The sequence below is a fragment of the Erithacus rubecula genome (genome assembly GCF_903797595.1).
Source record: "Erithacus rubecula genome assembly, chromosome: 4".
Classification (NCBI taxonomy): Eukaryota; Metazoa; Chordata; class Aves; order Passeriformes; family Muscicapidae; genus Erithacus; species Erithacus rubecula.
In genome coordinates this window covers 67,853,531-67,875,005 of record NC_136686.1, presented here as the reverse complement: position 1 = coordinate 67,875,005, position 21,475 = coordinate 67,853,531, and the positions used below count along the sequence as shown (strand labels likewise).

Sequence of the window (21,475 nt, the reverse complement as noted above, 5' to 3'; positions counted from 1 at the left end):
TTGGTTTTTAAAGATAATAAATCAATCCAAGCCCCAGCTTTGTCCTCTCACCACATCCAGCAGCATTTCCCTGCGTGGAGGGAGATGTCCATAGGGTGGGACAGGTTGGGGACAACACCAGGAGCATCCCTGACCCTTCTCTCAGTCTGGTACAGACCTCAAACCAGGAGGAGCAAGGACAGGCAGACAAGAGCAGGCTGGAATGAGCTGGAGCTTTGGGAGGCTCTCAGAAAGCTGGAGCCACAGCCACCCCCCCTGGCTCTGTCCCTGAGGGACCCAGGCTGGTGACAGAGGCTCATTTAAGGAGAAACAAACTTGTTTCTGATTTGTACAAAACTGCTTTAATGACAAAACAGCTGAAAATACCTTTGAGTGCATTTCTGGTGCCATCAAACATCCCATGTGCAATTCCCAGGGTTGGGAGGATGAGGAACTTCTCAGGCACCTTCTCTCAGTGCAGCACATCCCCAGGGATGGGTCTGTCCTCCAGACACACCAAAATCCCCTTCAAGACCCTCCACTAAGGACAGTTTTCCTTCCAGCCACTCAAGTGTGGGCTGGAGATGCCTCTGTGACGTGCTCTGGCTGTGAGGCTCCTCATTTTGGGAGCAATTCCATTGCCACCACCCTTATGCCACACAGGAGGAGCCCAGCAGCAGCAGCAGCTTCAGGAAACCACTTCCAGACTGGAGCCAGCCCAGCCCAGTCCCTGAGACACTGGAAAAGGTCTTGATGGGTGCTGAGCCCAACAGAGGGGCTGGAGAAAGGAGAATCCAAACCTCAGCAGCCACTGGGCGAGGGGGCGAAGAAATACACAGCCAGCAGGATGAAGTAAACCATCACCAGCACCGTGCCTGGGGACAGAGAGGGGTGGGGGGAGTTAATCCCTGGAACAAGGAGGGTCCCCTCTAGAGGGCTTGACCATTAAAAGGGAGTTAAAAACCTTTTAAAGGTGAAAATGGAGTGACCCCCCTCGGAGCTGGTGCAGAGAACAGCTCCAGATGAACCCCAGGATCACTCAGGTCACCACACACCCCAACAGGCAGATGAGGCCAGGGATGGAGCCAGGAGCCCACATCCCACATCCCAGGGAATACAGGGATACTCCAGGTCACCTTGGAAATAGTCACATTTGCCATCCATGAAGATGTAGTTCATGAGCACCACGCTGAACATGCTGGCATAGACATGGAGGTCACTGAAGACCAGAGTGAAGTTGGTTGGCTGCAAGGAAGAGGATTTGGGGTTCATGGCAAATCAGGACAACCCACACTAGCTCCATCTGGGGACTTGTGTGTCACCCCCTAAAGCCCCTCTGTCACCTGTCCCTAAGGTGGGGACAGCACAGGGGACATCTGACCCTTCTAAGCAGAAGGGGAGGACAGCTGTGTCCTTTCCATGTCCCCCAGACAGTGTCCCCAACCCTCAGGGGACCCCAGGGCTGTCCTGGGGCTACTCACATAGAAGATGGTGAAGAGCACCAGGATGGGGATCTGGAGCATGCAGACCTGCACAGCAATGCAGTTCCCAATCTCGATGCTGGGGAGGAAGAACAACTCACTGGGTCAGTCTCTGGGAGAGAAAATCCCAGTCCACACAGCCCATCCCAGTTCTGGCAGCATTTTTTGGGTGACTAAGTTTCCTTAAGGACAAGCTGACCCACAATCTGACCCACTGGGTGCCCACCATGGGCACAGGAACCACCCCAAAACTCATCCTTGGAGCCAGCTCACCTCAAGCTCAGATTGTTCTGCAGGGCAAACTGGATGCCATTGACAATCTCTGGCAGCTCAGGCACCATTGCCAGCACAGTGACACCAATGAAGTACTGCAGGGAAGAGGTGACATCAACATCTGCAGAGCATCTCAGCATCTTCCCCACTGCTTTTGGGGTTCCAGCTGCAGCCAGGGCAGGTCCCCATCCCTGGAGGGCACAGCCAGAGGCAGCTCACCTGTGAGATGGTGGAGTTGGTGAGGATGGGGCTGATGTGCTCCGTGGCCAGGTCAGCACAGGCTGACATGCAGAGGGTGGAGAGCAGCAGGATGAGCAGGGCCCGCCAGCGGGACCAGTGCACCACAGCACTGTGGTGGTGGCCAGGCACTGGGGAGAGAGCAGAGCTGTGTGGGACATTGTGAGCAGTGACAAGAGCCAGCACATTTGGGGACACTGGCAGTGGGAGTGACACTCACTGTGACAGTCGCTGATGTGGATGTCGTAGATGTGTGTGTGGGTTTTGAGGGTGAAGCAGAGCCCGATGAGGTAAGCAGCAGGGAGCAGGATGGACACTGTGTACACCAGGGGTCTGTGGGACACAGGTGACACCGTCAGTGCCACCAGGGGCTGGCATGCACACCCCAGGGGATTCCCCTGGGGATGGAGGAAATGGGGTGCTGGATCATTGGGGTGGAGAGGGGATTGGGAGGGATATGTGGGAACACAACCAAACTGGGAGGTGCCACCCCAATGTGGGGACAGCCCTGTCCCCACTGCCATGACACTCACTGGACGTGGCTGTAGTAGAGGGTGCCGTTGTTGTCCATCTGCAGAGAGAGCACCTGTCACCAGGGATACAGGGACAAGGGACAATCCCACTGCCACCACCCAGCACGAGAGCCAGGGGGGCTCAGAGCACCCCCCACCCCAAACCTGCCCTGTCTCCCACTCACCAGGTCAAAGTGACAGTTGTGGCACAGGTAGTGGCCCAGCGGGTTCTGGGTGACGTTGTGGCACTCGCCGCACACCAGCTTCCCGTACACCTTGGAGAAGAGCGTCGGGGCAAAGACACCTGCAGGGACAGCACATGCAGCACACACCCTCCCTGAGGGACCCCCAACCCTGGGGGACACCCTGGGGACACCCCTGTCCCCAACTCACCTCCCACAGAGAGGAAGAGCAGGGCCGAGCTGACGCCGGCAGAGCGGCTGTTGAAGCGCTGCTCCTGGTGCCGGATGCCCCCGATCACCATGCACAGACCCTTGGGCACAGAGAAACCCCCAAAAAATCCCCATCAGTGCTTTGCTCACAGTGATGTACCAAAATAAGAGTATTGCTTTAACACTGATACTGAACTGTGACAGACAGAAGACTCTCTAACAATTTAAAGTTAGAAAGTGAATGTTTATGTGAGGTAATCCTCTGATACACACTGCAAAATCTATTTATTGACAAAGGATTCAAACAAATAGATATTCATAATAACAGCCCCTCCCATCCCCTGCTTCCTATGGTAATTAGCTTGAATAGCTATTAAGCATTGATTGACTTCTTAAAAGAAGTCTGGGGTTGTTTTCATGGGGAGGGGTCTTAAAAGGAGGAAGTAAGGTGAGTCTTCCTCACCCTAAACTCTCAAATACAAATGATTTCTGGGGATAGTCCCATTTTCCAAAGAATGAGTTTCTGCTTGCATTGTCTGTTTCTTTGGCTCTGCTCACTACTTTCATCTTCTCCCATTACAAACCCAGCTGAACAAACACCAGACAACCAATTATTCAAATTTCAGACAACTACTCCCTTCTAACTCCTAATCCTTTCCAGCAAGGTAACTAAAACCCTAATTCTTAAAGATTACTGTTTCCCCAGCACCCTCCCAGCCCTCAGTGCACCCATCTCACCGGCACAAAGAGGACACATCCCACCAGTGTCCCTGTCAGGGCTGATTTCACCACCTCGGCGTAGCAGCGGTTGCCCTCGCGCGAGCCCTTGATGAGCGCCGAGATGTAGAAGGTGAGCTCGGTGATGGAGCCGAACGTGGCATTCACCACTGCCCCCACTGCAAAGTTACTCTGGGCTGAGATGCTGGACAGGAGAGAAAAGGGTGTCACAGCAGGGCTGGAGTGTCCTCATTCCCCCCCAGGTGTCCCCATTCCCCCCCAGGTGTCCCCATTCCCCCCCAGGTGTCCCCACGCCGCTCACCTGGCGATGGCCATGCCGATGTAGTAGGAGAGGGGCATGATGGAGAGCAAAGCCAAGGTGAACTTCACAGCAGAGCCTGTCAGGTGGTTGGAGCTATCCACATAACCCAGCACCAGCGTCACCAGCACCAGGGGCAGCAGGTCTGGGGTGCTCAGTCAAGGGCACAACAGAGGGGGATGGGTTTGGGGTCACTCCCCCTCATCCCATCACTGTGGGAGCCTGGGGGGGGACAGGGGGCAGGACAAACTCTCCATATTCTGGTCTTGAAGTTTGCAGTTTGTTGCACAGGGTGTGGGTGAAAGGGCTGAGCTGGGAGCTGCCAGCTCAGAGCAGGGCAGAGAGTGGGGGGTAGAAGGTCTAAGAGAGAAGAAAGGAAAGCAAGAGAATGAAGTAAGAGACTAAGAGAGCAATTTTCCTGTTTACAACACAATAAATCTTCTATGTTGAATATTCTAATTTCCACTAACCAATCTAATACAAGATACAAATTCTCTAGCATTTACACACAGCCTATAGGAATCTCTACACTACCATGTTTTACTGCTTTATCTGGGACCCTTCCTGCCATGCCTGGAGAGGGTCTCTGCTGCTCTCTGGTATTATCTAAACAAAAGGACAAGATCTTCAAGTATCCACATTGCTGCTCTCAGCCACTCAGTTGAAAACTGCTTTCATTTCTATCTCACTTATGGTTTCCATGTTGTCAAAATCTTTAGCTGGGCACTCATATTTTATAAGGTTTATCCTGATTCATCCTTCCCATCCCACCCCATCTCCAGAAGGATACTGACAGCAAAGACATTGATGCCATCCACGGCGTATTTGTAGTAGTAGGGGTTGGCAGCTCGGTAGCAGCAGAGAATCACCTCCCCCTCCAGAGGCAGCTCTGCCTGCAGGGTGACACAGGGGTCACCCCATGCCCCCCCCGGGCAGAGCAGGGTGTGGGACCCCCTGCCCAGTCACGCACCCTGCGGAGGCGTTGGACGCGCAGGCGCTGCGGGGGCAGCCGCAGGACGCGGGCGGCGGCGCGGGCGCTCAGCTTGGCCACGGGGATGAGCACGATGAGCAGCCAGGCACTGACACACACCAGCCCGTGGGCCAGCAGCAGCAGAGGGTAGCCCAGGCACAGCCACACCGCAGCGCTGGCGTGGTGCTGTTAATGAGAGCCACCTTCAGGGAGGGACCCCATGGGCGCCCTCCCCTCCAGGCTGGGGGTCCAGGGGTGGTCACGGGGCTCACCCAGTATCCAGAGCCCAGCCAGCGGCGCGGTGTGGGACCCCCCAGCAGGGCTGAGCTCTCCCCCACGCCAGCTTCACACACCTGATGGGATTTGGGGACCTGGGGAGAGGGAGGATGTCAGGGGGTGCATAGAGCACCCCATACCCCCCCCCCCCCCAAGGGATTCCCAAGGCAGCCTCACCTCCACTTTCTGGATCACTTTGCCAAAGGGCCAGAGGAAATACCCGGCCAGCTCCCAGCAGAGCCGCCCTGTGGGGGGGACACAGCCATCAGTGTCCCTTCAGCTACAGGGACATTCTGTGGAGGAGGGAGCCAGGAGCCCCCACACCCATCAGCACAGCCCTGAGCTCATCCAGCCTTCACATGTGGAACTCACCATAAGGAGCCCCCATGACACTGAGGAACATCACAGCAGCCACCAGGACGTAGAGGAGAGAGAGCCACCAGCCGAAGAGCAGCAGGTAAAGGACATTGCCACACGTCAGCGTGGAGCCTGCGGGAGGGGAGGCACCGGCTGGGACCATTGACACCAAATCCACACTGCCACCACCCAGGACTGTCCCCAAGGCCACCCACCTGCAGAGCCTCGGATGACATTGAGGTCAGAGTAGAGCTCCTTGACAATCTCGGATCGATCCTCCCAGGGCCGTGCTGTCACGTGGCTCTTCCATTTCTTGAAGCCAAACTACAGAGAGAGAGAATTTTTTGGGTTTTTTTTTGGGATGAGTGAAAAGGAAGAAAATTAAAACCCGTGACAGCACCCATGGGCGCCCCCACCCACCTTGTAGTTGTTGGAGAGCTTGTTGGCCTCCACGGCGTTCTCGGCCGTCAGGGTGGTTTTCAGCACGCAGCTCTCGCAAACCTCCTCCGAGTGCTGCTGGCAGCAGGACGGGGTGGACGCGGCTGCGGGTGACACGCGGGGTCACAGCGGGTGCGGGACCCCCAGACCCGCATCCAGCCCACCCCACAGCCGCATACCTGCGGGGACACGCGGCCGGTGCAGGTGGCAGCCCAGCTCGCCCAGGTCGCCGTGCACGTTGTTGATGGCAGCGCAGTGCCGCTCACAGAGGGAGCCCCGGCGGGGGCCGTCACTGTCACCGCGGCAATCCCGGACCTTGGGGACATCTGCGGGAACTGCCGGGGTCACGGCGGGGCCATATCCCCGTTCCCTGTGGGGTGTCACGGTCCCCAAACCCCGCAGCGGGGACACAGAGTGGTACCCAAGGGATGCTCAGGAGGGGAGACCCCACCGGGGGGGAAATCCCGCTCGGTGTGCGGGTCGGGAAGGTGCGACCCGGTGGTGCCCAGAGATGGGGGGACCCCTCCGGTGCCCCCCCAGCCCCAGAGACCACCCCCTCCCCAGCTCACCGGGCGTGTCCTGCGCGCAGCAGCAGCAGCGGCGCCCGTGCTCGCTGTCAGTGGCCATGGCGAGAGCAGCAGGTGCGGGACCGGTGGTCCCGGCCCGGCCCGGCCCGCCGGAATTTAACGGGCGGGGCCGGACATGCGCGCCCCCGGGAGCCGCCCCCATCCCGGCGGGAGGGGCCGGGGGTGAGATGCACCTGGGAACGGGGCGGGAATGGGGGTGCGGGGATAGAGATGTGCGAGGATCGGGAGGAGCGGGGATCGGGATGAGCGGGGGGATCCGGATGTGAGCGGGGATCGGGAGGAGCGGGGAGATCGGGGTGCGCGGGGGCATCGGGATGCGCGGGGGGATCCGGATGTGAGCGGGGATCGGGAGGAGCGGGGATCGGGATGAGCGGGGGGATCCGGATGTGAGCGGGGATCGGGAGGAGCGGGGGATTTGGAGTGCGGGGGGGATCGGGGTGCGCAGGTGAGAGGATGCAGAGATTGGGGTGTACGGTGACCACGATGCGGGGTGGAACGGGGTGCAAGGAGAGCGCGGTGTTTGGGGGTGCAGAGAGAACAGGGTGCAAAGGGTTTCCGGGTGCAGAGAGAGTGGGGTGCGCGGTGTTTTGGGGTGCAGAGAGATCGGGGTGCAAAGAGACCAGGGTGCAGAGAGAGCGGGTTGTGCAGTGTTTTGGGGTGCAGAGAGACTCGAGTGCACAGAGTGTTGGGGTGCACAGAGTTTTGGGGTGCAGAGAAAGCGGGGTACACGGTATATGGGTGCACACAGGTGAGAGGGTGCAGATATTGGGGTGCCGGGGGACTAGGAGACACAGGGATATCGGGGTGCCCGGGAATTGGGGTGCACGGTGTGTATGGGGCACACACAGGGGTAGGAGTGAACAGGATCTGGGCTGTGCCGTGTATTGGGGTGCGGGGGGATGTGGGGTGCAGAGTTAGGGCCTGCAGGAGCGGGGGTGTGTGATGTATTGGGGTGCACGGGGAGGGGCTGTGCAGTGTTGGGGTGCACAGGGAGCAGGGCTGTGCAGTGTTGGGGTGCACGGGGAACAGGGGTGTGCAGTGTTGGGGTGCACAGGGAGGGGCTGTGCAGTGTTGGGGTGCACAGGGAGCAGGGCTGTGCAGTGTTGGGGTGCACAGGGAGCAGGGGTGTGCAGTGTTGGGGTGCACGGGGAGGGGCTGTGCAGTGTTGGGGTGCACAGGGAGGGGCTGTGCAGTGTTGGGGTGCACAGGGAGCAGGGGTGTGCAGTGTTGGGGTGCACAGGGAGCAGGGGTGTGCAGTGTTGGGGTGCACAGGGAGCAGGGGGTGTGCAGTGTTGGGGTGCACGGGGAGCAGGGGTGTGCAGTGTTGGGGTGCACAGGGAGGGGCTGTGCAGTGTTGGGGTGCACAGGGAGCAGGGGTGTGCAGTGTTGGGGTGCACGGAAGCAGGGCTGTGCAGTGTTGGGGTGCGCAGGGAGCAGGGATGTGCAGTGTTGGGGTGCACAGGGAGCAGGGGTGTGCAGTATTGGGGTGCACAAGGAGGAGCTGTGCAGTGTTGGGGTGCACAGGGAGCAGGGGTGTGCAGTGTTGGGGTGCACAGGGAGCAGGGCTGTGCAGTGTTGGGGTGCACAGGGAGGGGCTGTGCAGTGTTGGGGTGCACGGGGAGCAGGGCTGTGCAGTGTTGGGGTGCACAGGGAGCAGGGGTGTGCAGTGTTGGGGTGCACAGGGAGCAGGGGTGTGTGATGTGAGTGTGCAGTGTTGGGGTGCACAGGGAACAGGGGTGTGCAGTGTTGGGGTGCACAGGGAGCAGTGGTGTGTGATGTGGGTGTGCAGTGTTGGGGTGCACAGGGAGCAGGGCTGTGCAGTGTTGGGGTGCACAGGGAGGGGGGGTTGTGATGTATTGGGGTGCACAGGGAGGGGGGGTTGTGATGTATTGGGGTGCACAGGGAGCAGGATAGGTGCACCAGGTATTGGGGTGCACAGGGACTGGGAAGTGTGAGGTATTGGGGTACAGAGGGACTGAGAAGTGTGGTGCAGAGTATTGGGGTACAGAAGGACTGAGGGGTGTGATCTATTGGGGTGTGTGATTATTGGGGTGTGATATTGGGGTGCACAGGCACTGAAGTGTGTGATTTATTGGGGTGTGTGATTTATTGGGGTGCACAGGCACTGAAGTGTGTGATTTATTGGGGTGCACAGGGACTGGGGTGTGTGATTATTGGGGTGTGAGATCTCTTGGGGTGCACAATGATCCATCTGGGGGCTGTGTGGGATCCTGGGGGTTCTGGGCACCCCAAAAACCTGCAGGGTCCTGGGGCTGCAGAGCCCAAGGTGCCCTATGGGCTGGGCTCCTCCTCAGGATCCTCATTTTTGGTGAAAAAGAATTTTCTGCACTTCAAGTTTTTAGAAACTAACAGAGCTCACAGGGCTGTGCTGTCCTTGAAGGGGGAAGTTTTGGGGTAAAACCCAGATAAATCTGCTTCTTGAACTTTTCTCTTTGTACATGGATGGATGTGGTGATGCTGAATGCCAAGAAAAACCCCAAAAAGTGTTGGATAAAACAAACTCATTTAATACAAGAACCAAATGAGCCAGTTTATTGCCAGTTTTTTGGAAAAACCCCAGGTCCCCCAGGGACAGTCACCAAAACCAGTCAAGAGTCACCAAAATCCCAAAAATCCCAAAAATCCCTTTCCTTCCCCTCAGTAAAAAATACAGTACAATGATTCCATGTGGTCATGGTTCTATTTACATTTTTTAAATACTCAATTTACCAGAATTTACAACAAATTCTACCCTTCAGAGAAATCTGACAAATATTGATTGATCCTTTCTTTGAAGCAAATCCAAGTGCTTTTATCCAAAAAAGGTAAATTCCCAAAAACCTGTGGGTGTGTCCAGCCTCAATTCCCACCAAGGTGCATAAAGCTCCCAAATTAGGTGGTGATTAGTGAACAATTAAATTCCAATTTAGGCAGGTGAGAGGTGGAGGCAGTGAAGGAACCCCTAAGAGGGGAGGCCATGCTGGTTTTGTACAAAACAATGAAAATAAAAATGGAAAATAACATAAATATTCATATTTGCTGAAGTCAGCAAGACAAACATGGTTTTGGCCTTCCTTTTCAGCTGCAGGGGTCAGAAATCACAATTACACCAATAATCAAGGGAGAAAATGAATTGGTTTTTATCATGCAGAATAAAATGAAGCAAAACTGAGTCTGAGCTTCCAAACTTGGAATTTCTTGGATCCTGAAGTTGTGCAGGTTGTTTTATCCTGCCAGGTGCTCACAGCCTTGGGGAGGCTCAAAGGAGATTTGGTTTAGTTTAGTCTGAGATCAGTTAAACTCAGTTTAAACAGCACTGGTTGAGGTGAGGAGCAGGAAAGAGGAAATTCCTGCCTGGAGTTCATTCCCACAGTGAAATATTTTGTGTAATGCCTTGAGAAAATCCAGACTGGAATAATCACAGGCACTTGCTGCTTGTGTCCACAGAGCTGAGTTTGAATGATCCTGTTGTGTGGAAATCCTGTTTTCTGTCTCATTATTCCCCAAAGATCCACAGGACGTTGACTCCTGATAAACCCAAATTCACACGCCTGCAAAAAAAGGGATCAGGGTTAATTGTTGATGATTTTTTTTTTAATTAGTTTGATTTTAAAACCATTAATTACCACCCCACTGTGGTGGTTTGGGTCTGACACCATTCCCCATGGGATACTTACCCCAACATCCCAGATTCCTTTGTCTTTATGATGTACAGGAACATCAGCAAGGTGTGGAACATGTTGTTCCTGCCCTGGAGCCACAGAAGGAAACAAGGATTTAAAATCAAAATAATTCAAAATCTCAGCATTTTCCTAGTTTGGAACTCCACTCCTTGGAGTGACAGCAGAGACATCACCCAGCAGGGATTGTGATTTGGGGTTTTACAATCAAATGGCAGAAAATTAAGAAGAGGAAGGAACTCCTGTCTCCTGAACAGACACCACAGGTGTTATCCTGAGTGCTGTGCAAATGGACCCAAAATGTGTTTAGGGTTTAAAAAGACCCCAAAGCAGCCCAGGAATTGATTCCTGAGAGCAGCAGGAGAGCAAAGCTGTACCTTGGGCAGGCTGTAGACATGACACTCATAGATCAGCTCATAGTGGGGAGGGTTGATGCTGCTCTGGTAGATGCAGAACACGTTTTCATTTGAAGTGTCTGAATGAAAAATTAATTAAAAACAACATTTCAGAGGTGCTGCTGTGATCCCAAAAGAAAAGAGCAGCTCCAGGGCAGCCCATACCTGGTTTATCTGGAGTCTGGATGAAGTGCTGGGAAGTGAAGGTTTTGCCATCAGGATATTTGGGGTGAGGAGGGAGCCTGGAGTCCAGGTAAGTGCAAAACACGTGCATCAGGATCTGGGCAAAGACAAGCAAAGCTCATGGAATGGCCCCAAAACTGCAGCTTCCCCCCATGATCCCAGCAGCCAATCCCAGAATTGATAATCTGTGGTTAATCCCAGGTTTAGGAGCAGCTTCATGCCTAAATCATCAATTTTAAGTTTGGCTGAGAACAGCAAAAAAAGCTCAAAAACCTAAAAGGAAACTTCTCCCTTTCCCTCATGAAAAGCACTGGAAAAATCTGGGCTGGTCACAAATCTGAGGAATGCCAGAATTGTGAAATAAAGTTAGGATGGGCATCCAAAAAACCAGGGAGCAGCCTGGGGGTTGTTCTCAATATTTTATGTGGGTAACATCAGAAATGATCTGGTGCTTTCTGTGCTCCTTATACCCAACAGGAGCTGTTTGACAGGAAAAAATGGAAGATTTGCTGGGAAAAAAATGCCACAAATCTTAAATAATCTGGGATACTCACAGCACTGTATTACCCACAATTAACAAAAATGTGAAATTGTGGTTTGGTTTTTTTTACTACTAACCTCAAATTAATATCCAAACTTCTTTATTTGCATTTTTGAGCTGCTCCTGTTTATCAGGACACTCAGAGCTGCTCCACAGCTGAACAATTCCAAATATTTAACCACATTCCCCAAAGAGAAAAATCAAATCCCATTTCAAGGTCGATTCTTTACTTGCAGCAATGGAATCTCTTGAATTAACCAGCTGCAAATCTCCATTTTTCTGATTTTTCCACGTTGTTTAAAGACTCCTTGGCTGCTCCATCCTAATCCCATCCCAAAATCCAGAGTGGGAACTCACTGAGGAGTCAGTGGGAAGGTCAGTGTCCCATTTCCTGCCCTTGAAATCCCCTCCTCCATTCCAACGAAAGGAGCTCATGCAGCCCCCCTGGGAAAGCTCTGCAAACAACAATTAAAAAAGGGTTAATTGCACTAATTAATTAGTGGTTGTTGGTTTTGAATTTTTGTTTTGTTTTTACTTAGTTAGGATTAGAAATGTGAAGGAGAAGAATTTTTTGTGTTCAGTTTTGGTTGTTTATTAGATTGTATTTAAAGTACAGAGAGTTTTGCAACACTTCAAGCTACCAGCTAAAAGTGAGCAAAATGGGAATTAATTTAATTACAAAGTCTTTTAAAGTTAAATAGTTCAATAAAGAACATTTATATTATTTATATTTTTGACCTAATAACTAAATACTTGTGACCTGTATTGCAGCACTATTTAACCAAAAGCAAAATGAAAGTGAATTTAGCTGGTTACAGGGTCTTTTAGAGTTAAACAGTTCAATAAAGAACATTTATATTATTTATATTTTTGACCTAATAACTAAATACTTGTGACCTGTATTGCAGCACTATTTAACCAAAAACTACTTGAAATGATGAAGGAGGAAAAAGAAAGAGGGAAGAGACAATGCTCAAGAACCTCAATTTGGTTCTGTATTTATCACTATATTTTAAAAATCCAAAATTCCAAACCCTTTATCATGTGAAATCACACATTTCTAATCTAATTACACACTTATATTTTAACTCCATCACTCAAATGTGGAAGTTTTTTCCAAATCTCAAGTCAAAGCAGTGTTCTGCTGGGGGTCAGTGCCAGAAAATACAGAAAGTTCAAAACTGGCAGAACTGTGGGGATGCAACAGGAGGGAAAGTGGAGGGACAAGCACAGAACTGCAGCATGGAAATGTTTGCAAATCACAACAGCACCAACCTCTGATCCTTTCCACCAAATATTCCTGGTTTGGGGTGAGATCCAGGTACTGCACCAGGGCATTGAGGGTGGGGATGAGTGGAGCTTTCACCAGGGCTGCCTGTTTGAGGCTGCTGATGCTGGCTTCTGAAACACACAACAACAAAAAAAAAAGAAACTCAGCTACTACAAAGTAGCACAGAGCTCCTCGACATCAGCTACAAGGAAACAGCAGGAGTTTAAGGGATGGGGGAGAGAAACAAAGTGAAAATGAAGCAGCTTCCCATGGCTTTTAAGCAATTTGCAACAGTAGATTTGGAGGAAACACTCTAAGAACAAGACAAAAAGAGATTTCATTGAAGGCAACACGTCAAATGCACTTTTCAGTTATTTGAAACAACAGGAGAAGCAGCTGTTACAGAATCCAAACCTCTCATGAAAAACAGGACAGCAGCATTTAAAAAAAAATCTGACAGAATTAAAAAAAAAAACTCAATTCTTTCAGAAAATGGGTGATTTGAAGGAAGAATTCAGACTCTGAAGATACTGAGAATTTACAGCACATCTGTCTTTGAAATGATTTCTGAATGATTAATCATCAATTACTATTAATGATAATTTGAGCTGTAAAATTAAATTTATGGAGGGGAAAAAAAGGGGCATTTAAGAATTTTACCCAATTATCCAAGCACTCATATTTAGAGATATTATAGATGTCTATATCATATTATTATTTTAAATATTTATAGAAGTATTATGCACTCATATTTAGAGATATTATAGATTTCTATATCATATTATTATTTTAAATATTTATAGAAGTATTAAGCACTCATATTTATAGATATTATAGATGTCTATATCACATTATTATTATAGATATTTCTAGAAGTATTAAGCACTCATATTTATAGATATTATAGATTTCTATATCATATTAATATTTTAAATATTTATAGAAGTATCATGCACTCATATTTATAGATATTATAGATGTCTATATCACATTATTATCATAGATATTTCTAGAAGTATTAAGCACTCATATTTATAGATATTATAGATGTCTATATCACATTATTATTATAGATATTTATAGAAGCATTAAGCACTCATATTTATAGATATTATAGATGTCTATATCACATTATTATAACAGATATTTATAGAAGTATTATGCACTCATATTTATAGATATTATAGATGTCTATATCACATTATTATTATAGATATTTCTAGAAGTATTAAGCACTCATATTTATAGATATTATAGATGTCTATATCATATTATTATAACAGATATTTATAGAAGTATTATGGAAAACCTTCCCAGCTTGACAAAATGCAGGAGGTGGAACAAAAGACAACACCAAAACAAAAATATTTCCCTGTGCTGATTTATGCTGATCCCACCTCCAATCTGCAGCTCTGGACAGCCCATCCTCCTCAGCTGAGTGCTCACAGATTCCATCTCCTCCACAAGTGGCACCAGAATGGTGTCATTGATCCACTGGGATGGAAAAAGGGGGAAAGTCAAGCTCAGAAAAAACCAGGGATGTTTAATCAACTTTAATAAATGGTTTGTTAAATAGGAATGTTTAATAAACCCTGCAATCATCCCCACCACGACCACAAAGCAGTTTAACAGAAATATTCAATCCAATCAAGGAGAGAAATAATTTAATTTAAATCAAGCTAGGCAGAATTTAAGTTTTAACAGCTCCTGAAAATGCAATTTATGGGAGTTGGGAAAACTGATCTGTAACAGGTAAAGCTTTTCTAGACAAGGAGGAAAGGGGATTATGAACCACAGCCCTCCATGGATGCAGTTTGATGCATCCTTCTCCAGGATATCAGGGAGATGATAAATTTGTGGGATTTGTGTGTGACAGGAAGTGCAACCCTTCCCATCTCTGGCACAGAGGATTTTCCCACTCCACCTGGAATTCCTCAGGGAAGGACTTACATTCCTGAATTTGGCTGTCCAGGAATCCATGTGATCCAGGAGCTGCCTGTTCATTGTCACCCGTGCCCAAACCTGTGGAAAAGTTCATTAAATCCATGAGAACCTCACAGAACCCAGAGTTTTTATGGTCTGTGCCAATTCCTGTAAAAATTCCTTGCAAAAGAAAGGAGTTGGCTGAATGCTTCAACCCCCCACTCCTGACCCAGCTGAAATCCAAACCTTTGCACAAAGGTTTTTAAAATCCCATTTCTCTCCCTTGACCTTTTTTTTTTTTTGTTTTCTGTGGAATTTACCTCTTCTGCAGCCTGTTTGGAGCTGAGATCAGCCTCATCCTTGTGTGCAGAAGGTGCCTGGGACCTGCAGGCCAGCTGGTACTGGAATTTCCTCAGGATCTGGGCATGGTCTGCCATAGAACGACTGTAGTTCCAAAAAGTTGGGCTGCTGGAGGGAGAGCTGGAATCTGAGCTGCCTGGAAAGATTAATTCATTAAGAAGTTCAATTATTGCCAAGTAATTCTGGAACAAACAGCACAGGGATAACAGGTCAGTGTGTGTGAATACACTGAAGTCACTCTGCAGAAATATTGGATTCACCCTTATCTGGATTGTCCCAGTCCAGGAGAAAAATTTACTGGATTCAGCCCCTTTGTTTGAAACCACCTGGACAAAATCCCCCTTTTATCAGGTGATCTTAGCTCATTACAGCCAATAATTACAGAGATAATCCATCAGCATCCCCATGCTTAAATCCTGTTCCAAGGAAAAACTGGAGGAAGGAGAAACAATGGGGTTCTACCTCACACCCCAATTCCCCACTAAGAAGATTTCCAAGGTGATCCATAAATGTTTTTTTTTTACTGCTACTTCTCCCATCACAAAAACCAATATTGGATAATATCAACACCTCTTCCCTTCCAAGCTTTTCCCAGCAAATCAAAAGCTGATCTGGAGCAGAGACCAGGCAGAGCAAAAGGAATAAAAAAGGGAATTTATTGGAAGGATTCACCTTGGGCAGTGCAAGAGGGGATGCACCCAAATCAAACCCAAGATGGATCCTGGTCATGAATTTTATAAGTTTTGGTTCATTGTATCTTGGGGTTAATTATCCAGCTCCAGGTTTTGGAGTCTCAGCCCCTTGGTTTGCCCCCTTTTGGGTACCAGCTGTCCTTGATTCTCTAGCTAGGAAAGAATTGTTTGGTCACTCCCCTGTGAAAAAACCTCACTAACACCCAATATAAAGTTTCAGAGTTGCAGATGAGATTCTAAATAACATAAAAGCTAAAAGCCAAGGCATGAGCCCAGTTTACCCAGCTGCACTCTGTGCTGCTTCTCCTCCTCACTCCTCAGGAAGGTGTCCAGGGATTTGACATCAGTGATGCATTCATCTTTGTAGGTGGAATTGTTGTAAGGAATGGGGGAGAATCTGTAGTGAGACCTCACCCCACTGCTGTCCACAGGCCCCACACTCATGGAATAGGGAGATCCATTGGGAGAGTGGCTGAAGCTGGAAACCTTGGCAAAAAAAACAGAAAAACATCAATTTATTTTATTTTTCAATTTTCCAAGGCTCAAGCTGTCCCTTTATGTTTCCCATGCATTACCTTGCTGTAGCTGCTGCTGGGTGAGTAAGTGACAGAGGGGCTGTGAGAGGGGCTGGCCCCTGCCAGAGCCTGCAGCTGGGGGCTGTAGGAAGCCAGGCAGCCCCCAGAGAATTTGGGGCTGGCACTGGGAGAACGAGAGGGGCTGTAGCTCAGCACACACTGGCCCTGGATGGGGGGGGAGGGGGGCAGGGACAGCACTCTCTTGGCTGCTGGCTCCCGTGGAGGGGTGATCTGCACAGCTGCAAGGCAAAGCACAGGCAGGTTACAGATGGGGAGGCAGCCCTGGCTTATTTAGGGCAATTCTAGATGACCACTGAAAACTTGATCCTTATCAAATTCAGATAAAACTGAGACTGTGACCCTAATTCTGAATAAATCATATGGGGGACTTCTCAAATATTCCATCAGCTCCTCCCCCTGCTCACTGTTCTCATCTTTACCACACCTGATCCTACAGAACTCAGATAAAACTGAGATTGTGACCCTAATTCTGAATAAATCATATGGGGGGCTTCTCTAATATTCCATCAGCTCCTCTACTGAACTCACTGTTCTCATCTTTACCACACTAATTAATGTCTTAATTATCTAAAACACAATCAGTTCCACCTCAAAACCTGATCCTACAGAACTCAGATAAAACTGAGATCTGTGATCCTAATTCTGAATAAATCCTATGGGGGACTTCTCAAATATTCTATTAGCACCTCCACCTGCCCACTATTCTCATTTTACCACATTATTTAATATCTTAATTATCTAAAATACAATCAGTTCCACCTCAAAACCTGATCCTACAAAACTCAGATAAAACTGAGATCTGTGATCCTAATTCTGAATAAATCCTATGGGGGACTTCTCAAATATTCTATTAGCACCTCCACCTGCCCACTATTCTCATCTTTACCACATTATTTAATATCTTAATTATCTAAAATACAATCAGTTCCACCTCAAAACCTGATCCTACAAAACTCAGATAAAACTGAGATCTGTGATCCTAATTCTGAATAAATCCTATGGGGGACTTCTCAAATATTCTATTAGCACCTCCACCTGCCCACTATTCTCATCTTTACCACATTATTTAATATCTTAATTATCTAAAATACAATCAGTTCCACCTCAAAACCTGATCCTACAGAACTCAGATAAAACTGAGATCTGTGAGCCCAACTCAGAATAAATCATATGAGGGGCTTTTCTAATATTCCATCAGCTCCTCTGCTGAACTCACTGTTCTCATTTTACCACATTATTTAATATCTTAATTATCTAAAATACAATCGGTTCCACCTGAAATAAACATAAATTAAACCACAGCATGGAACCCAACTCCTGCACAGGACAACCCCAAACACCCAGCTCAGTAAAATCAGATAATTCAGAATAAAGAATCCAGAAGTGGAGAAACAACAAAAATAAACATGAAAAAGATGAAAAAAAGGGTTTCTTGCCCACCTGTCCTACGCAGCCAGCCCATGATCTGCTGGCTGGGACTTGTGACCAGGCTGGTTGGTGCTGCTGTGTAGGTGAAATATCTCCAGAAATCAAACAGGGCATTGAGGCTGAACAGGGCTGCCAGGGCAAATTCTGCAAGAAACACCCAAATTTCAGTGATGGTTTGAGCAAAAATTACTTTATTTGCAAAAGCAGGCTGTGTCTGCTAAAAAAAATCATTATTAGTGCTGCCAGTTTAGGGAGGTATCTAAGATTGCTTCACTTTTCAGGCAAAAAATAAAAATTGGAGATCGTTTTTCTCATTGTTGAAATTAGTTTATACATTTTAAAATGGGATTGTTATTTTCCAAAAAGGAAATCTCATGATTCTTGCTTCTTTCCAACTTGTTTGATAAAGCTTAGAGTCTCCTCCTCCAAAACCAACTTGAATTATTGTAAAATACCCCCCACACCCAGAGCACAACACAGCAGGAAAATAAACCTTGAGGCTTTCTGAACCTTCATCCACACATTAAGAATAATCTCACCAATTAGATAAGATCTTCCTGGCCTTTTATCACAGAGAAAAAGCTGTTAACACTTTTTATCTGCCACTAAAAAGGTGATATTCCAGCAGTTTCAAGGGAGATCACAGAAAACAAAACAAAGTTTTGGTTTAAAACTCAAACAGAGAAAAGAAACGATCTCCCAGCAATAAAAATGAGTAACAAACAACAATGAAATTGGATTTAAATGCTGAAACAACTCACCAATGTACCAGAGTGGAAAGCAGCTGATGTTGTAATATGTGCTTAGGAGTTTCCCAGTCCTAAAAAGCAAAACAAGAAGGGAGAATTGAGCAGAAATTCCATCCTGGGGGATATTTAGAGTTCCACACAATGGAATTTTTGCTGGTTTGGAACAATTCCCTTACATTTCAGTGTAGATCATGCCTGCTACAGATATATTGAGCAGTCCCCAGGCCAGCACCACCTTCCTGCTCTCAGCCTGTTTCCTCATCTTCACAGCCAGGTCGATGAGGGAGGTGTCTGGACTCTTGTTTGGTGTCATTGTCTGGGAGAACAGAGGGAAAAGGCAAAATCTGTGAATTTTTACTCAGCAGGAAGATTCTCAGCCTGAGAAACAGCTCGTTTTTGAATAATAATATAATTTAAAAGGAGGAGGGAAAACTCCTGCCTCCTCTAGGAAAGACCAGTGTTTTTATCGAAAATTCTCATTTATTTCAGTGGGTAACAGAGAATTTTTTGTCATATGAAACCCACTAATTTTATTTCCTCCTTTATGCCCAGTAACACCTAATCTGAAAGAAATAACTCTGTCACAGGCAGGCAGATCTCAATCCCTTCCCCAAACTTTTCCTCTCCCCTCCCCAAACCTCACCTTCCTCAGAAGATGAAAGAAGCAATGGGGGGGAAACTATGAATTCTACAAGAATTAAAAACTAAAAGGGAGCATTGTACATTAGAGGGGAATCTCAGGTGTCAGATGTTTGGGAAGTCTGTGCCTCTCAATATCTCAGCGACTGGGGAAAGAGAGAGGGAAAAGCAGCCGGGAAATTAGGATAAAAAGGAGGCTGCATCCTCCAAAAACCCGAGAGATCCCAGGGGAATGCCCCATGGCCTCTCCCTTTATTCGAATAAAGCAAAAAGGACTCGTCTGTCTCCTTTATGGACATAAACATATGGCGTTTGTGGATTAATTTTCCTTACATCCCCAAACCTCTGCTCTCCGCTTCCCCAGATCTCCCCTCACATCTCCCCTCAAATCTCCCCAATCTCTCCCCAAATCTCCCCTCAAATCTCCCCAATCTCTCCCCAAATCTCCCCTCAAATCTCCTCAATCTCTCCTCAAATCTCCCCTCAAATCTCCCCAATCTCTCCCCAAATCTCCCCAATCTCTCCCCAAATCTCCCCTCACCTCTCTCGGGATCCGCTCCGCTCTCCCCTCAGCCCGGTTTATTTCTCTTTTCCCGCCCGGTGTCTCGCTCCCCTCACCTCTCGGGATCAGCCCCGCTCTCCCCTCAGGCCGGTTTATTTCTCTTTTCCCGCCCGGTGTCTCGCTCCCCTCACCTCTCGGGATCAGCCCCGCTCTCCCCTCAGCCCGGTTTATTTCTCTTTTCCCGCCCGGTGTCTCGCTCCCCTCACCTCTCTCGGGATCCGCCCCGCTCTCCCCTCAGGCCGGTTTATTTCTCTTTTCCCGCCCGGTGTCTCGCTCCCCTCACGCCGCCGGAGCTCCGCGCGCTCTGTGCGCACGCGCGGGCGCTCGCGATGCGTCACCGGGAGCGCGCCGGGGGGCGGGGCCAAGGGGGCGGAGCTACACTCGCCGGGGGCGGGGTCAAGGGGGCGGGGCTCGCGCGCGGGTTTTGGCGGGAAGGGCGTGAGGGCGCCGCCATGTTGGGGGGGGCGGAGGAGCTCTCATCAGCGTTTCGCGCTGATTTCCGTAATTTTTTTTTAAACTTATCTTTATAGTTAAATTAATTAATTACACGTTGCCATATGTGTCAGACCAGCCACAGTCAGCAGGTAAAATTTTAAGGAGTTTTAGGTCTCTTTGCGTTCTGTGCAAATGTCATTTTGTCTTTCTGTGTAGGTGTAACTCAAGTGTCACTGAAAAGTGAGGATAAATAAGACTCCTAACACTCTCTTTTAAAAAATTTTAGCAAGTCTGATATTTATTCTTGGACAAGATTTGTTGTGTGGCTGACAAAGTTCAGGCCTCCACATGAGCCCCAATACAAAAATTTGTCACTTTTTAATATATTCTAACAAGCAAAGGCATAAATCTCTTTATTATTTAGTATCATGTTCCTTAATAATTTCCTCACTTTTTTATACTGATCTGGTCCAAATTACTTGGTCACTTTTTTATCTTTTTCTCAGACATGGACTCTCCTACCTTTAAACCTTAATTTCCTCTGATTTTCTAATTACTCCAACACCCTTGAAGTGCCATAAATTTAAATACCCACATGCCCAGACTTCAAATTCTTTGGGTCTGTTCATTTAAGTTTGTCAGGGTTAGTTTTAACAAATTTAATCGATGATTTAATAATCCAATTTATAATAAAAGTCTGTTGATAAGCGTTACTAGTGCTGCTCATAAATAATTAAAATGACCAATTAAAAATTAGTTAGGAAAGTGATTTCATTTCCAACACATGCAGAACTTCGAATTTTTGTAGAGATGTAATTTCATATTTCTGCCTTGAAATGGAAAGGGTTGTGTGCCTGATGATAAATTTTCAGATTTGAAGGTCTTGGTTTTTTAATTTAAGGAAAACTGAGTTGGAAATACGTGGTTCCATTGCAGCCAGGGTTATTACACTGACATAAAGCTGCAGATTTTCCAGAAATATCAAAAATATGGGTCCTGCTTCTAAAATTAATTCTAAGTGTACAAGTGGTAAAACACCTACTGAAATCCCTGCTCATTCCTTATCCAGGGCACTTCCAAGGGGGATTAGGGACATTATTTACAGAAATAATAATTCCCTCCTCAGTAATCCAAAATAAATTGGCATTATAGCCAATTAACTCTGAATATCCAGCAGATGAGTTGCCAGTGGAATATTTGCCACATCAGTGAAATATTTTTAATCAAAAGGTGAAAAGTTTTTGGGATTTTTTTTTTTTTTTGAGTCCCAGGGCATGGCTGATAAAATTCCATCATCCCACTGGGAGATGCTCCAGCCAGGGCAGGAGCCAAGCCTTTCCCACCCAGAGAAAAACTGACATTTTGGACACCAAGGCACCTTCTTCCCACTGCATTCCAGAGGAAAACCAGAGCCTTGCACATCATCCCTGGAGCTTCAGAGGAAACTGCACCTTCTCCAGGAGCACTGCTCCAGCTGAGCCACA

At 48.1% G+C, this 21,475-nt stretch overlaps 2 protein-coding genes across 5 annotated transcripts; both read right to left on the bottom strand.

Annotated features, from left to right (window-relative positions):
* Positions 1–315: 315 nt before the first annotated feature.
* LOC306801057 (uncharacterized protein) lies at positions 316–6,671 on the bottom strand. Of its 2 annotated transcripts, none has more exons than XM_079303723.1 (20): positions 6,521–6,671; positions 6,131–6,277; positions 5,934–6,055; positions 5,729–5,837; positions 5,529–5,645; positions 5,334–5,401; positions 5,153–5,251; positions 4,881–5,066; positions 4,701–4,803; positions 3,914–4,055; positions 3,613–3,796; positions 2,876–2,975; positions 2,668–2,786; positions 2,504–2,541; positions 2,191–2,303; positions 1,953–2,101; positions 1,734–1,828; positions 1,461–1,539; positions 1,116–1,224; positions 316–854 (listed from the first exon to the last, which is right to left on the bottom strand). In XM_079303723.1, the coding sequence occupies exons 1-20, from the start codon at positions 6,576–6,578 to the stop codon at positions 781–783; spliced, it is 2,211 nt and encodes a 736-aa protein (XP_079159849.1). In that variant the 5' UTR covers positions 6,579–6,671; the 3' UTR covers positions 316–780. The 2 variants fall into 2 exon arrangements, with proteins under 2 accessions (XP_079159849.1, XP_079159848.1); XM_079303722.1 differs by having other exon boundaries at positions 6,131–6,286; positions 6,521–6,593.
* A 2,986-nt stretch (positions 6,672–9,657) lies between these two features.
* TMEM209 (transmembrane protein 209) lies at positions 9,658–19,841 on the bottom strand. 3 transcript variants are annotated; one of them, XM_079303302.1, is made up of 15 exons: positions 19,784–19,841; positions 18,532–18,671; positions 18,368–18,426; positions 17,619–17,750; positions 16,158–16,396; positions 15,864–16,068; positions 14,851–15,026; positions 14,558–14,629; positions 14,005–14,101; positions 12,613–12,738; positions 11,695–11,792; positions 10,779–10,893; positions 10,596–10,693; positions 10,216–10,289; positions 9,658–10,089 (listed from the first exon to the last, which is right to left on the bottom strand). In XM_079303302.1, the coding sequence occupies exons 2-15, from the start codon at positions 18,666–18,668 to the stop codon at positions 10,035–10,037; spliced, it is 1,683 nt and encodes a 560-aa protein (XP_079159428.1). In that variant the 5' UTR covers positions 18,669–18,671; positions 19,784–19,841; the 3' UTR covers positions 9,658–10,034. The 3 variants fall into 3 exon arrangements, with proteins under 3 accessions (XP_079159428.1, XP_079159426.1, XP_079159427.1); XM_079303300.1 differs by having other exon boundaries at positions 9,921–10,089; positions 19,763–19,837; XM_079303301.1 differs by lacking the exon at positions 19,784–19,841 and adding an exon at positions 19,536–19,635 and having other exon boundaries at positions 9,921–10,089.
* Between the last annotated feature and the right edge of the window lie 1,634 nt (positions 19,842–21,475).